This window comes from Ictidomys tridecemlineatus, chromosome 2, assembly GCF_052094955.1.
Source record: "Ictidomys tridecemlineatus isolate mIctTri1 chromosome 2, mIctTri1.hap1, whole genome shotgun sequence".
Classification (NCBI taxonomy): Eukaryota; Metazoa; Chordata; class Mammalia; order Rodentia; family Sciuridae; genus Ictidomys; species Ictidomys tridecemlineatus.
Window position 1 is genome coordinate 158,757,493 of NC_135478.1, and position 17,832 is coordinate 158,775,324.

At 34.8% G+C, this 17,832-nt stretch overlaps 1 protein-coding gene across 10 annotated transcripts in view; it reads left to right on the top strand.

Annotated features, from left to right (window-relative positions):
• Positions 1 to 17,832, top strand: part of Dgkb (diacylglycerol kinase beta) — a 651,708-nt gene that overhangs the window by 45,357 nt on the left and 588,519 nt on the right. For 9 of the 10 annotated variants that reach the window (XM_078040040.1, XM_005328769.5, XM_078040041.1 and 6 more), the window contains one exon: positions 15,345 to 15,598. In XM_078040040.1, the coding sequence (XP_077896166.1) occupies positions 15,529 to 15,598 (70 nt within the window). In that variant the 5' untranslated portion in view covers positions 15,345 to 15,528. Of the gene's footprint in view, positions 1 to 13,933; positions 14,069 to 15,344; positions 15,599 to 17,832 lie in introns of those variants that run through there. The other variant, XM_021728717.3, reaches the window with a different exon arrangement.

Consider the following 17,832-nt stretch of genomic DNA (forward strand, 5'->3'; position numbering starts at 1 on the left):
CTTGCTATTTCTTATTTGTGATAGTAAAAATTAAGTTTGTACCATCAATGTCTTCTAATTTCTTGGTAAGGTTTATGGTCACATTGCCTATTGCCTACATTATTGCTTCTAGACTTATGCACAACTTTGCAAACATGCTATGTCCAGTCAAATACCAATAGTATCTAACCCTAAGGAGATCCTTGTCTCTCTCACAAATTCTTGTGAAAGGTGCACATGTGCAGTCCAGTTGTTTGAATTTGTTTAGGAAAGGAGTTGAGGGCATAAAGGAAAATTTTTTTAAACAACTTGGAAATTTTTAAAAAGTTGCTTTGGAAGCACATATTGTCTCTAGAGAATGAAGGGTTATCTTCAAAGATGTGAGAATGGATAAGGAAATGAGAATTTTAACAACACCCTTATTGTGGGGAAAAAAAACCCTCAATATGTATCTCTCCTTTTCCTTTTATGCCATTGTCTATTTCTATTCATAACCTGCTAGCTACCTCTTCCATATTCTAATGTGCAAAGTGGTGGTCCCCAGTTCCCCAGCTTTCTTGGTGAGCCTTTTGAAGTGAAGCTTTCCATCTTCTTTATCACTCGTGTATACAGTCTGTTTCTAACTGAATAAATACATATGTAATAAAGTAATAACAATTTGCTGTGGCTGTTATCACATAGGACTAGGAAATCAAATCACATTACCGAGACTAACAAGGAGCCTCAGATTCTGCTCTCCTCACTTGCCTCTTTTCTTGGTATTCAAATCTCCTGTCCAATTCTGACCCCTTTTTGCCTGACTTGAGTTTCCTGTTTCTAACATCCATCCACAATCTGCACTCTTCCTGGATCATTCCTCAGTTACTGAGCATGACATTCCTGTTACTTGGAGTACCTTCTCTCATATCCTGTTATTCTTGTGCACACATAATTCAAGGTCAAATTTTCATTACACTTCCTCTTTGTAGCTTCCCCTAATCTCCGCAGTCAGAATCGTATTTCCACCTCTCTGCTTCTGAAACACTCTATTATTCATCAGGCTGCCTCGTATAAAGATAAATGTGATTAAATCTGTCTTTGTAAATAGTATGGGAGATCACTGAGATCTGGGACCGCTGCTTAATCATGTTTATTTTACCCAGAACTAACAGCCATGGTATACACTTTTTACTCAATGAAAGTTTGATTCAAATGTCTGTAACCTGTCTTTTCCTCCAGTTTATAGCAACTGCTTTGATGATTCACTTGATTGACTTTCTCCATCTCTGAGTCAATTGCTGAATGTTCCCACTCACATTTCTGGCTTGCTTCAGATCTGTGGTTCTTTTTCCCTTTACTCCTTGATCTGATGCCATTTGACACCATGACAACTTTATATCCCTCATGCTATTCTGCCACCTAATGATAACACACATTCTGCAGGCCAAGTAATTATACTCCCTTTGAGGCTGATGCCCCCCACTTAACAAATCTTGTTCGTTTTTGCTCCACAGAACAGGCTCTTAGTCTAATGTAGAATTTCCTGCTTCTGTACATCTTGCATTTCTTTCATATATATTTGTATTTCTATCATATTTTTCACTTTAACTTTTCCCAGAAAACATTGCATTCATATCTTATAATGAAGATGAGAAAAGTATAATCATTCTTGTTCTCTGAAGTGTATTACTGTTGATATTTAAAGCCTTTTTAACTGGAGTCATTCTTGAACATTGAGATCTGCTATGGGCAATCTGGTTGTGACAATTAGCCAACATAAGTAAATCGAAATCCTTGCTGTTTTCAGTGAAGCAGCATCTTACAAAGGCAACAGAAAACAAGACAAGCCCTGCAGTGTGGTTACTGTTATGTCTTGCAGTGTTGTAATAGTGGAACCAATTTCACCTCTACATGCCTATTCCTCACCAGAATCCTGAATATTCATCTGTATTATGATGAAAAAAAAATGCTGTTACATGTGGTAAGAGTATTTTACTTATAAGTAAAAACTAGCATCCTTTAAGTTTTGTTATTATTTCATAAATAATACAACTATTTACAATGTATTTATACTGTATTAGGCATTATAAATAATCTAGAGGTGATTTAAAGTACATGACCAGATTTATATAGGCTACATGCAAATACTATGCCATTTTGTATGGAGAACTTGAATATTTGTAGACGTGGTGTCCATAGGGCTTCTTAGACCCATCCTCCATAAATACCATGGGGTAACTTTATCAGACTAGAAACATGGAAAAAAGTTATAAATAGACAAACTGGATGTTGAAATGACACATGAAAATATGTTAAGCATTGTAGAATCTAAAATATGCAAACTAAAGATAAGTTGCCATCTCATAACTATCATATTAGTTTTTGATACTTTTGTAAGAAATTCCTAAAACTTTCCAGCTTCAAATGATACTCATTATCTTGCAGCTTCTATAGGTCAGAACTCTGGGTATGACTTAGCTGAATTCTTTTCTCAGAATCTCATAAAGGCACGGATTTTAAGGCCTGTGTTCTCATCTGGAAGTTGTACTGCAGAAAAATCCATTTTCTTGCTCCTTAATATTGTTGGCAGAATGTACTTCCTTGAGGCTAAAGAATTCATAAAAGCCTGCTTCCTGAAGCCCACCAAAATAGAAGATGGGATGCAGGGGGGGTACCTCTGCTGCTTCAGTTCTCTGGCCTCTTTGCCCTCTTTTGAAAGACTCACTTGAGCAGATTGAGTCTACTCAGGATAATCTCCTTTTTGATGAATTTAAAGTCAACTGATTAACAGCTTTCATCTCATCTCAAAATCCCATCAACCATGACATGATGTGTGATCTGATCAAGGGAATGATGTCCCATCCTACTTACCAGGTCCTCTTGGTTAACAAGAAGTCAGAGACTCCACTCATACTCAAGGGAAGAGTTACAGAAGTACAACTTTGGGGGCTTGCCCTAGAATATGTCCCCTACAGTTATGGGCAAATACTTAAACTAAAATAAGTTATTTTTGAAGATAAATTGAGTAGCCTACGTTAAAACATACTCTAAAATGCAGCAATACCATAGATAACTATGTGCCCAGGAGGCATATATGGAATGTTTATTGAATAATTAATTTTAAAAATAAGAAATTAGAGATAGTTTAAACTTACATAAATAAAAATCAGAATAATAAATCATGTGTGTTATACAATGAATACTTTTACTCTGCATCATCATGATAATCAGTGATCTAGAGCTACTTATGCATATCCATATTAATGGATACATTTGGAAAACTTGAGAGAAAAAAATGCAAGTTGTTTTAAAAGATAGGCAGAGTGATCTAAGCTACATAAAGTTTAAGATGAATAAAATGATGCTATACAGTGTTCATACCATGTATGTTACATGTGCATTAAAAGAATAAAGGAAGTACAGAAATAATAAATAGCATTGATATTGTTTTGAATTTACATGATTTTTTTCAGCTTTATGTTACTGTGTCAAAATATCTGAGATGAAAAAAATTAAAGGGAGGAAAGGTTTATTTTGAATTATGGTTTTAGATGTTTCAATCCATGGTCACCTGGCCCCACCACATTGGGCCATGGTGACATAGTGCATTATGGCAGAAATGTGTGGTGGAAGAGATCTATTCATCTCATGGGAAGCAAAAGGAGAGAGGACAGGTTCAGGTCCCAATATTTCCTTCAAGGCCATGCATGCCCCACTGACCCAACTTCCTTCCACTAGGCTTCACTTCCTAAGTGTTTCACCATCTCCCAATAGCTCCACAATGTAGCAACTAAGTCTTTCAATTTATGGGTTTGGAGGGACATTTAAGATCCAACCCATGAGGTGTGAGTTTGTGTGACTGTGGAAAAATATCTATGCTTACCCATTGAATAAAGATCAATTGAAACACTATATTTTTATATGTATATAAGAGTCTTTTTTTTTCAAAGAAGAGTTCAGGATTTTTGTGTTTCCTATTCCGCTGAGTTTCAAAAATTTTAATTTAGAATATTTCAACTCTCAAATAAGCCTCAAGAGGCTATTGAGGAAAATTCATCAGTTAAAAATGGTTCACTTCTGAATTCCCTTTTAAAAGGTATTTTGAATGCTATAAGAACATTCCATACCTGATTAGATCTATCACTAAATATGATAGAAATATATGCTCTTGAGATTCAAAGGCATTTATAGGTTTAGGACTATGTTAATTACTGATATTCATTTGATCATATAAATTAGTATATTGGCAGTAAACACCAATGGTATTACTTAGCAATAACAATATTTTTATGTGTTATCTAATACACATTTCACAGTAAAATTTGTATCTATTGTTTATACCTGTTACTTCACAAAAAATTCAAGATACATGTGAGGCACGCTTCATAGAGCAGAAAGTAAGTTATAACAAAGGTCAAATCTAGTGAACATCAAATAGGAACTAATTTAGGAACTAATATGAAAAAAAAATGAAGGATGGAGAGAATCTGAGGCTCCTAAAAATATTATATTGAAAAGAATCTTTTGGTAAATAAAGCAACATATGAGAGATTCATTAAAGAGTGTAATCATTTATAACTGACAAGGAAGTCATAAAACTTTATCAGCTTAACAAATACATTCATGTGAACAAGCAGATCTGTGCATGCCTGTGTACATTCGTGTGTGTGTGTGTTTGTGTGTGTGGCGGGGTGGGGTGGGAGGTATCAGTTGTTCCTGCTGGCCAAGGGAAATAGATTTACATAATGAAAATTTCAGTGCTTTGTTCTTTTCTAGTATGTCCTAGACATGTATTTATAACAGATGCCTTAAAATTAGAACTATACCTAAGTTGAAGTGATATATATTTTTGTTCAGGAACCTTGACAGAGGCATCTGTTAGTTGAAAGTAGATTACACAGGGTGATGTAGGCTCTCTGGACTTCCAAGTGCTGCTAAATTTAGTCCCTTCTAACCAGGCAAGCCCAAGGTACATTATTTCTTCACTGATCTCCAAGAAGCTGCTGCTTACCAACCTTTTATGAGATAGACCTGATGTAAAATATTATAATCTCATATCACACCTTGCATTATTTTTAAAAAGTAATTTATTTTCAATATCCGTTTTTGGAAACCTATGTTTATAATGTGGTTCCTTTTGTCAGTGTTTCCTTACTTAAGAGGGCTAGATCTCAGGTTCTCTTGAATGTATTACACCCTATCATATGAGTATTCCAGTTCAGAGTTTAATATTTTTAAGTCTTTCTTTGCTTATAAAGCTTTTAAATATATTTTTCTTTCAGTAGACCATTAACATAAAGGTAAACTAATTTCTTTAGTCAATTGATTGCTTTGCAATTCTGGAGATAAACTTGTGTAGATTATAAATGAAAACACAACATGTAAACATAACCCTTCTTTAAGTTCAGCCATCTAATGTAATTGGCGTGGGGATGTGGCAGGCACTAGTGACCTTATGCAACAGAGTTAAGCCTTCTGAGATCATTTGTATTATCATTCTGCCCAAGATGAAAATCAGGCATAAAGAATCTACATATGAAAGTGACAGTTTTAGGACAGATTCAGCTCCAAAGATACTATACTAAAATGTCATATGCTTAACCAGTGTAGACTTTTTGGTGTAATTATACATGTTTAGTTTTGCAAATTGAACGTTAACCTCTAAGTAATAAAGGACCATTAAAGGAGGTTAGATGTGGGGGTCATAAATTACTGAGGGACTTTTTACAGTGCAGATAATTTAACAAAGGGAGTTTGTTACATATGAATGAATCAAGGTAAGATAAAGATCTGAGGTGATGCAGTGGCCAGAGAGGTGGAGACAAAGTATGTTTTGCTTTTAGAATAGCATGTGAAAATCATAGTAATTGCTGTTTAAAAAAAATAGAGAAAAATGTTCATATTCCAAAAGTTTTCTTAATTCACTTCTAAAAAGTTTTGCAGTTTGTGGTTAAAATATTCTTAGATACATATCCTTGGTAATTAACAAAAAATTAACATTTTATCAAGCAAGGAAAAGCAGCATTTTATATTTTAATACTAACAACAATAGAGAAAACTGAAGGACAAAATCACATTGTCAATATTTCTTAGTGGTGTTTTTGGTGAACCAGAATATATGAGAAAAATGTAAGGTAGTAGGTTTTTAGAAGAAAAAAAAATGATATACTGCCAAAACATGTTTTTCTATTGTTGGCATCTATATCTGTGTATAAATTGAGTACAACTCTGTTTTATATGGTGGAATTATTGCAAGAATTGCTGTTTCTCAGAGAGGACATCAAATATCATTTGGTAAAAAGGTCCCCATTGTGTGTCAATAGTAATTTTCCTTAGGCAGTTGTGTACTCTATCTTGAAGTTAGATAACAGAATTAAAGTAGATTATTTTTTCCTAGGGATTAAAGGTTTGAAAGATATTAGTTCCTTGCCAGTAATCATTAATTTCCAGGAAGTGCCTGAGACTGGAGTTATTATTTTTTAATGAATAGAAGAAATTTGTATAATTGGTAAGCACCCACATTCTTAATTCAGTAAAAAGTCTGAATATGTATTACGTCAGTGCTTCTTCACGAAGGGAATTAATAGATGTGAAATCATTTGGGGGGGGTCAGTTTCTGCTTTTGTAAATGGGGCACAGAACCTTTCAAAGATAAATTTATTAACTTGCAATGATCAATATTCTAGGAAATATCTGTTTCTATTGAAAAAGCCCCAGGTCAGACAGATTGAGAATAAGCATTCAATTGCATTTTTCCTTAATCATTATTGCATCCCAAGGGTAAAGGAAAGAATCATCCTTTATTCTTTTTCCTCCTTCATTCTTTCTCCTATTCATTTTTGTTTGTATTGGAAAATCTTTTCTAAAAGACAAAAACATGCTTTGTTCCTTGGCAAAATATGGCCTACAAAATTGACTTTTTTTTGTTTTGGAGTTTGGAATATTTACCCGTTCTAAAACATAGTAATAATGTAGATTCTCCCCTACCCCTTATTTTTCTTCCCTAGTCCTAATTTTCCAGAAATCCACACTAAAAAGTCCCAAGTTAGAATAAAACCCAGATGGACTATTTATGCTCCACTCCTAAAGACCATATTCCTTTCTACAGAAGGAAATGAGAACTGATAGACAATATGAAACTGATCATATAATGTAAGAATGGTAAATTAAGAAGTAAACCCCCACACAAATTTCATTCAGAATATGCTAAAATAAAACAATACCAATGACAATGGTATTTTTGTTTGCTTCCTGTATGTGCCAAACTTTGCCCTAAGTAACTTTTTCTGGTTAATATTGCAAACAAACCACCAGTGCTTAGTGTTGTAAAACAATCATTTTATCACACTCCAGGATTTGGTGGGTCAGGAAATTAGAATAGGAGTGGTAAGGTGGATTGTTTCTGTTTCACTTGTCTGGTGCCTCAACTGGGAAGACTCTAAGCTTGGAGAATGTGGTACCTGACAGGTTGGGCTAGACTCATCTGAAGACATCCTTGTCATAATTCTCTATTGCATATTTGGGGATTGGTGCTGGCTGTTGATTGGGGCATTAGCTAGTTTGATGCCTGGTACCCATACAAGGCTTTTCCATGTGGGAGAAAGATGGTCCAAGTTAAACCTTTAAAAGTGTTCTAGTTGGTCTTCACATGACTAGCTTGGGGTTTCTTAGGATATGTTGGCTAGCTTCCAAGAGACAGACTAAAGTGACATTTTATGAGGTAGACACAGAAATAAATATAGATTCACTTCTACTGTCCACTGTCTTGGTTAAGGAAGTCAACGTCCTACAAGTACAAGAGGATGAGACGTAGAATAATCTTTTAAAGGCATTTATAACAGGTTCTATAAAACCATGTGAGAACAATATTACTGTCATTGTTCTTGGAAAATAGAACCTGCCTGATGACTTCACATTCAAAATTTTATGTTAAAAAAGATCCTGTTCTTATACATGGGATCCTCATCTTCACTTAATCTGCCAGCTTTTATTGTAAAGGTGTTCTTAAAGTCATATCTGAAAAGAAAAAAACTGAAATTCACTTAATGTTTTTAAACTGAATAAAATAAAATACTAATTCAATTTCAGAATCCTGACTTTAAACTGTTCAGGATACAAAGCTGGTAATATGTCTCTTTTTTGCAGCATCAAAGATTTTCTTTGAATTTTTTCTGTTAGATTTTTCTAATATGTCAGCAGAGTCCCAAAATAACACAATCATGAATTTTATATTAAGCCACCCACATAATCTTTTGAAATATTTGTAGATTTGTATACTCCCCACACCAGAATACATATTGTATATATGTCTAAATGCTACAAATACATCTTAAATACATATTTATAAAAGCAAAAGAAAAATAATCCTTATTGAGATCTTTTGTTATATATTATGTGCATGTTATTTGGTTAAATGCTAATACCTCTGAGGTGGGTGGTTGTTATCCACTTTTCATGAGAAAGGAAATTGAGGCTGACTTAGGTTAAGTGATTCACTTCACACAGGGTAAAAACTGGGCTCAGAATGTTAAGGGGAATGCAGGTTCATCTGATTAAAATTGGAAAAATATAACTATTTGCCCTTTAGGTTTTGTTACCTAATCACACATTCTTCTCTGCACCTCTTACAATCACACCTTTCAAAGAGTTGATGATATTTAAAGTCTTCATTCGTAAACTTGTTGGAAGCAATACAAAAGCTTTATGGTCTTACCTTCTCAGCCTCAAAAAAAAAAAAAAAAGGCTGTAGATGAGGTCACCAGCAACTACCATGTTGCCATTGGATCTTTCAATCATCATCTTAATGAATGACTCAGTGACTTTAGGACAATGCCTTCTACCTTTCTCCTTGAAGTAATCTTTTTTTTTTTCTCCTTCAACTCCACATTGTTCTAGTTGTTTGTTGGAGGTGGAGTGGGGGAAGTGGGAAAGGTGTGTTTCTATCTCTGAGGTCTAAATGTTGGAACTGCCTTAGAGATTTATCCTGGACCATCTTTCTCCCACTACATTCTGGCCCCAGATGTGTTGGATAGCTATCTTTGCCACTTCAGATGCCTCATTTGTCCTTTCTCATCTTGCTCTCTGCTTCATGAGGCTGTTTTACAATGGTAAGACTATGGTAGAGGTCTTTGCTCTCTGGCTCGTGTTGGGTTTAGTTAATGTAAGGCACTGGAGGAAAAGGGAGAAAGAAATTACCCCAACTCCTATCCAGCTAGGTCATTCTAAGATGGATGGATGTTTTCCTTAAGGGTGTGGCTCTTATTTCAATTTATTTTACGCTGCTAGAGCAGAATTTCTAAAATTTGTTAATTTACAATGAACAAAAATGTATTTTCTTTCAGTTCTAGACTCTTGATTTGGAGAAATCCAAATCAAGGTGCTAGCATTTGGCAACAGCCTTCTTGCTATGTCATCATATAGCAGAAGGGCAAAGAGGCAAAGAGGTTCGAAACTTGCCTATTAAAAATGGTCTTTGGGGCTGGGGCGGTGGCTCAGGGGGAGAGTGCTCATTTAGCACATTGGAAGCCCTGGGTTTGATCCTCAGCACTACATAAAAATAAATAAAATAAAGGTATTGTGTCCAACTACCACTAAAAAAATATTTTTTTAAAAAAAATGGCCTTAGTCCTACCCACAAAGGCAGAGTGGCCTAATCATTCTTGAAGGTCCCGGCTCTTAATACTGATACATCAACAATTACATTTAACATGAGGTTAAAGAGAGCAGGTATTCAGACCATAGCCACTAATATAGAGAACCCTCTACATAGCTAGGCAAGGTCTGTTAGCTGAAACATCTTGTGTCATTTCAGCATGTTCATAAGCCCACCTTTAGCTGCAAGCTTAGTTAGCTCTCAACTATTTTTAGTACTGGATACCCCTTCATCCTTTATTAGCTTCCCTTACCCATGTCTGTTCTTTGTATATAATCCTTTCGTTAAACTCGTTATTACCCACTTTAAGTGTATCAACTATTTTGTACTGGGAACTTGATACCTGGAATCCTTTATCAGGAAACACTGAGATGGAATTAGGGATGTATAAGCTCACCAGGAAAGTATTCTTATGAAGCACAAAAAGAAGAAAAAAGCAAGCAGGATAGGGTAGGGAAATCCTTCAGGTTATGATGCACATCTGACACAGGTGAAAATAGAGTGGGAGATGTAGGACCAGTTAGAAATAGCCTCACACTACAAACAGATACTGATGTATTTTCAGCCAGTCTGATGGGGAGCTTTGGAATAAATATAGACCAGTAAGGAATGGACTGCAATGCACAAACTATCATCTCATCTCTGACTCCTATCTGTAAAGTTTACCTTGGTTTAAAAGCTAAATCAGTTTCTAAAGACAGAAAGAAGGAGAGACTGTCAGATGATTACACTCTTAGCAGATGAATATAAGTCTGTCTTTAGCAGAGCTTAGTGCCACAGCTCCATATCCACCGTATAGGACAGACATACCTATCTCATTGGTTAAAATATAATCTATACTGAACAATTTATAATATCAGACCTCATATCCCTATAGCTCTAGACTGATCATCTACTAGTACTTTCAACTAAGATGCCTGATATTCATCTCAAATATTACAAGTGAAAAAAATAAAATATAGGTGCCATTCTTAATCCTTCATCTTATACAAAATATAAACCATTCATTATCAAATCCAATTTCAAAATGTATGTTGACTTTGTGTTTTTTTTTTAACACCCTTGTCTTTATTTTCTCTTTCCTAGTTAAAGCCATTAGCTCTTATCTAATTTTTAAGCTCTCCTTGTTGGTCTTCCCACTTCTGTTCTTGTCCCTTTTCTATTGATCAGAATGACTTCTTAAAATATACATGAAAAATGTTAATCATTTGCACAAAATATTTCGATACCTTCATAATCACTTATGGCAGGTTTTACTATCCTTAATATGACCTCTAGAGACTCTCCCCCATCTAGTTCTACAGTTATTTTTGCAGCTTGCTCTTAAGGCCTACTGCTTTTTATTCACCAGGGTCCAATCACAATTGTCATCTTTAGACAGTGTTTTAGTCAGATTTTTCACTGCTATGACTAAAATACCTGACAAGAACGATAAGAGGAAGAAAGAGTTCATTTTTGATCTCAAGGTTTCAGTCCACAGATGGCTGACTTCATAGCTCTGGGCCTGAGTTGGGGCAGTATACCATGGGGGCAGATTGTGGCAGAGGAAAGCAACTCAGGCTATGGCCACAAGTAAGCAGAGAGAGAACTTGACTCATCTGAAACAAAATATATACCCCAAAGGCATGTGTCCAGTGACCCACCTCACACCCTGCCTGCCTATAGTTACCATCTAGTTAATACATATTAGGGGATTAATACCCTAAGGTTCTCATAAATAACCTAGTCATTTCACCTCTAAGTTTTTTGCATTGTCTCATACATGATCTTTTGAGGGACACCTCATATTTGAGTCATAACAGAGAGCTTCTAGTATTTCTACTTTTTTCTCAGATCTAGGCTCTCAGAATGGTTTTGACCTTATTGAAGTGTATAATTATTAATCCACTTTTATTATTTGGTTTCAATATATCTTCTTTTATAGGTTGCTTTTTGAACATCCCAAACTATATCAGGAAATCCTGGTGTACTCTCTTACAGAATCTGGTTGCCTCTTCTCCCTCCCCCAATATAACTGATAATAGGTCACAATTATTTATTTGTATAATTGGGTTATTTAATATAGATCTTTCCCTTTTGCCAAGAGCCAGGAATTAAGTTACAATATCTATTTAACACATTACTACATTCCCAGATTCTGAGAATATGCCTAGGATAACATTGGGTCTCATTTTAAATTATTTTCATGGTTAAATAAAGAAGTAACTATAAATCAAATTATAGAATTAATATTCTGTTTAATTTGATCTTACTTTTCATTAAGCAATTCTATGATTATGATATAACCCTGCATTTTCTCACCCCCAAGATATATTTTCACTGCTTACCTTATAATTTGTGTTTCATGACCTTCCTAGTCAATATTTTCAGACATCATAACATCTTTTTGTACACATTTGTATACATGTATTCTTCAGTGTGCCATAATGTTTACCAACTTTTATTTGAAGATTGGAATCATGACATACTGACCTGTGATAAGTTTGCAAATATTTATACTTAATGTGACTAACAATGCATCCAACCCAGAAGACTCTTTTACTTAGATCATGACTAATAACTTCTTCACAAGGTAAATGACTCCTTTCTTAATGATGAAGAATGTTTTAGCCCAGGTACAATAGGCCAAAGAATCTTCTTCAACTCCTTCAACATAATTATTTTCTGCCACCAACTAGGCAAAGTGCCACATCTGTTGACTAGATGAGAAAGCCAGAATTAGACTGATTTCCAAAAGCCAGTAAAGTGGATCCCTCCTGGCACTCGTTTTATGTGCCTAAAGAAAACCTTCTGCAAGGAAACAGGAAATCTGTGAATGCACCATAGGGATTCTCAGTTGAATAGTGTTGCATTCTTTCTACCTATTTATGAAGAAGCAGAGACTATGAGAAAGTGCTGCCATCATTTTCATCACATTCTGAGGCATGAAGAATAGTGGTGCCTCTGGATTTGATATTATACCAGCAGCATGTCTCTTTTGACAAGCTTGGGATATATTGATTCCACTAGTTAAAATATTTGACTGGAAAACTATTCTCCATCTGCACTTCAGTTCATTTAAGTATATGAAACTCAAATTTAAAATCCTTAGATTTTAAATCTGGTGATTTAAAATCTGATGATTCAATTTATAATGTTATACTCATACATCACTCCATCACTGTTTTATTTGTTTGGATATTATATTTTATAATCAATTATTTAACTTATATTATTTAATGAATAATGTATGTTGCCCCTAAAAAGTTAGGGGCAACATAAGTGATTTTGTGCCCCGATGGGATTGATTATCATTACTACTATAATTTATTAATTGTTGGTAAGTCATCAGGCCTCTGGAGTCACTTTAGTTTATGACCATTCAAGAATAACAAATGAAATATGAGAATTGGCCGGGTTAAAGAAAGGAGAGAGTTCAAGAAGCTAGTTAAGAAGCTATTTTAATAACAGAAGACAGAGAAAAAACTAAACTTAGATATTGACCTGTTTTCCAAAATGCAAGTTTGATCAGGTTTCTGACTTTATTTTTTCTTTTCTGGTAGTCTTTTCATTCTTCCTTACTGCCTTCAGGATAATGCCCTGACTTCTTTACTAAGTATATTTTCAAAATCTGGTCTTTTGAGGGTTACTCTAATGAATATGGCTCTGCTCCAAGAAAACTTTATTTAGAAAAACAGGATGTGGCCCAAATTTATTTTGTTGTTAATTGTTTGCCTACCCAGGTCTATCTTATTGGGCTTCACTATGCTTAGCCCCTGGCTTCCCTTCTCAATTTTATTTATTATTACCAATAACAAAAGAAACTACTATATTTGTCAACATTTCTGGTAGGTAGCTAGAGGAAGACATAAAAATATTTAAAAGGACACTTCCTAACTTTTTATTCTAATGGAAACTTTCTGTATGCCTCAACCAATATCTACTTACATGATTATTGGCCACTTTTCCATGCACAGAACCTAGGTATAGTCATTTTGATAGATATATATATTCACTGAATAAAATTAAGGCTTTGTTACCAAGGAAGCAAGGGAGAATGGATATTGAGGGGACTTCTAGCAGTCTCTGCCACACCTACTAGATTCTAGTCACTTAGTGTTAGTTACCTTACTTGTCAAGATAATATTTGAACATATGTATGGAGTACAGCATGGTATCTTGGCATATGTCTATATTTATTTATTTATTTTTATTTATTTTTGGCTCCAGGGATTGGACCCAGCTGCCACATCCCCATCTCATATATATTTAGAAACAGATTCTCACTAAGTTGCTTAACGCCTTGCTAAGTTGCTGGGGCTGGCTTTGAACTCACCATCCTCCTGGCTCAGCTTCCCAAGCCATTTGGATTACAGGCGTGCACCATCTCGCCTGGCCACATTTAATCCTTTATTAAAGAATATCACTAACTTCTGGAAAGGACAAGATAGCTGGAGATCCAGGCTCAGACAGGCAAAGGTATCCAATTATTTCTGTAATGAGTTCGTTACAACTGCTTTCACCCTGTCCTTGAATCACTCTGCACTCCACATTTAAAGCCCCAGGAGACTGTAATGTGCCAAATGTGACTGAATCATCTGTCCCTCTTTGGATAGGGGAGGGCAGAACAAGTCGTTTTATACCCAAACTGCGTGTAACTGAAGAGAAGCAAAATGTTAGGATTAAATCAGTGTGAAGAATGGAATCTGCAGAAAGAAACTGGGTGGATGACTCAAGAAATGTCCATCACATGTCCCCATTTGTTTCAGTTTGCTTTGCAATTTATCTTCGGTTAACACACTAAGATCACTCTTCTTTGTTCATTAAGTAACAAACTACCACCTTACAAAGCTGAGTACAGGAACCCTGCACAAATAAGACCGAAAAGAAGAGGTTTAAATTCTTACTCATTTATTTATTTATTCTTGTTAAAAACAAGGTAATAAGGATGTGACTTTGGGGTACTGGGATTGATACTGTAGAACAATAAAGAGATGGTAAGCAAAGGCAAGGCCCTAAAACCAAATGAGCCTTGTCTGAATAAACACTCTGACATTAGCTAATGTCACTGTATAAATAAGCCTTTCAGTGATGCAATTTCAGAACCTAAGCAATTTCTTCTAAATACTTCATTTTCTTTAAAGATTACAGTGGTAGTTGGGTTGATTGCTGAACAATTGATTATAGTCTCTGATAAAAAAGTTGAAACCAGATGGGTTTTCACTTTGTCTTTACAGATTTGCCAGTGAATCTAAGTCCATGACAACCTAGGTATTTATTTTAAAACATGATTCACACTAGAATCATCTACTATCATTAAGCAAGGCTTTCAAACATTTGGACTTTCTTTAATTTGGCAAATGTATTGCGATTTTTAAAACTAAAGTTACTATCTTCATTTGATAGCTAGAAAAATCCCAGAGTTTACTTGCATCATGGCAAATGTATATGCTATAGCTGAACTCCATTCCAAATAATTGCTGGAAATCTAGTAAATTAGCAATTTTATACTCTAGAGGTGATAATGCTTATTTTGACTCCTTTACATTTTGTTTTAATTTCATTCATGTAAGTGATTAGGAAATATGTATTAAAATGCTATTAAAGAATAAAAAAGCAATTAAAGGTTATTCGAAAATAACTTTGAAATATATGATTTCAAAATTGACAATCCTTACTATTTTATAACTTGCTAACTTTTTTTCCTTGGGGCAATAATGCTAATCTTTTGATTTTTATGTTTTTCTTTTCTCAGTGCTTTAACACATTATTGAAACTACAAACATCTACGGCAGTTTCATGTGGACAGATTGTGTGTTTTGAAAGCTTCATATATTTCATCATGAAACATGCCACTTGGGATCTTTGAAGCATAGAGTTCTGCCCAACACCTGAATAAAGAATTCCTTTCCTGGTATGAAAGAGAACTTATCTCCACCATGACAAATCAGGAGAAATGGGCCCACCTCAGCCCCTCAGAATTTTCCCAACTTCAGAAATATGCTGAGTGTAAGTATTCACATTATTCACATTGATAATATGACTTCATGGCTCTTTTGTTAAAAAAAGGTATCATTCATTTATAAGAAAAGACCATAGATACTGTATATCAGAAATATGTACAGGTGCAGATCTGTCTTGTGTTCACAAGTAGGCTGACTCATGACTACCTTTTTGGCATGAGAAAAAGGAAAAGATAAATATCAAATCTAGAAGTAAAAAAAAAAAAAAAAAACAGTCTCTGTGACTCAAAACTAAGCTTGGGGAACACTCCACCTGTAGTAGAAGCAAAACAAAGACACACTGCAGAATGGAAACTGGTGATACTATAGTAGGAAAGTAGAGCACCGACAGGAACACAAAGACAGTAATGAGAAGGAAAATACAGTAATGGCTTGAGTCCCTATGGCCTGAATCATCTTTTCTTTTTGTTAACCTATCGCTTCAAAGGGACTGGAAGTAGGAAATCATAGATACATTACAGCATTACAGTGAGAGACTGCAATGACAGAGAATTTGTCAAGACCTTAAGCCAACCGGTCATTGTGTATATTAGTAAAAATGTTAGGACATGATAATTCAATGCATAAAATGGTATTTTAACATGTTTTTTAAATGTATGGGCAGTTCTTATTTATAAGAACTTTGTATTTACTATAGATTTTCAGGAATACATCTTTCTTCCGAAAGCAAATTTAGACCTTAAATATGAACAGCAGTTGGGTCAAGGTACTAAAGAGAGAAAAGAAGCAAATAATAAATAGGAAATAATAAAAGGCTGGGAGGATAAGTAGAAAAAATAAGGCATAGAAGATATAATTGCAATGTGGAGAGTGGAGGGAATAACATTGCGATTGTCAGAATAAAAAAATGGAAAAAAAGAAAAGAACCAGTAGCACACAGCAGTAAAAGAGGCAAAAATCGAAGCATCTGGTGCTACTTATGCAGAGAGATGGTGTGGCATATAGGAGATGAGCATTATGAATGAGTTGAATAATATGAAGGCAAAGAAGAAGAAAAGGTTAAATGCAAAAGAGGAATTTAGAACATAAAAAAGTAAATGTGATGAAAGTAGTGAATACTATCCCCTTTACAGGGTACATATTATACTCCTGGAATAATGCTAAGTACTCCATATTCTGAAAAGGCCAGTTTCAAAGGTATGCTAGAACCTTTTTAATGAGAGGACTGAGTTACACTGAGTGACATTAAGAATGTTGCTGGATGTTTGCAAGGAAGTTCCAAATCCACTTTCTTAGTAAATTACAAGTTTACTTTCTTAGTAAATAATTATAAGAATGTAACTAGTACCATGTTTGGGGGTTCAAACATTTTGACAACAAACTATAATCTTCATTCTCAAAACTTTAGGAAGCACAATTCATTTGTTTATAATAAAAGGAGGAATTAGCCTAGAATAGCAAAATTCTTGTTTCTTGCCTGTATTCTTATATTCAGTATTTCTTAAATTGACCCCCAAATGATCTACCTATGATTTCTAATTATCATATGCCCTTTGGTACTGTTTATATTCAATCATTAAGTAAATATTTCTGAGCATCTTCTTTAGGGATAGCATTCTTCCTGGTGCTGCAAGAGATGCAAATATGAACAGATAAATGTACCCTCCCCTCAGGAATTTACAGTTTATTAAAGGCCCCAAACTAATGCATAATAATTTTCCATTTGGGTAGGATATTTTAAGTGCCACAAGCAAAGTCTACGGTTCTGTGGTGCTTTGGATTTCACTCAGAGGAAAGAATAGGAAAGTCTTTGTGGAAAAAGTCAGATTTTTAAAGTAACTTAAAAATTTGGTTTAAGATGAAAGACAAAGCAAATGGTAGGGAAAAAAAGAAAAGTTAACCATACTTTTGAGGAAGGGAGATAAGTCACATCACAAATTGAGGTTAAATGGAGTTAAGGTCATAAAAATGAATCAAAATGCATAAGACTAAACTAGAATCAGGCAGTGAAGTATCATTGTAGGATTATAAATGCTAGAGTGACGGGAATACGAGTATGCTTCAAGAAGTTTAATTTTGCGACTGAGAAAATGTTTTGGGGTTTAGTTTGTCAATTTTTTGTTATCAAAACAAATAGCTGAGGTAATAAGTTTATAAGAAGAAGGGTTTATTTTGGCTCACATCTTGGGAGGTTTCAATGCACAGTAGGTTCCCCCATTACTTTCGGCCCTGTTCGAGGCAGCAAGTCGTGGTGAGGAGTACATGGCAGAGCAAAGTCAT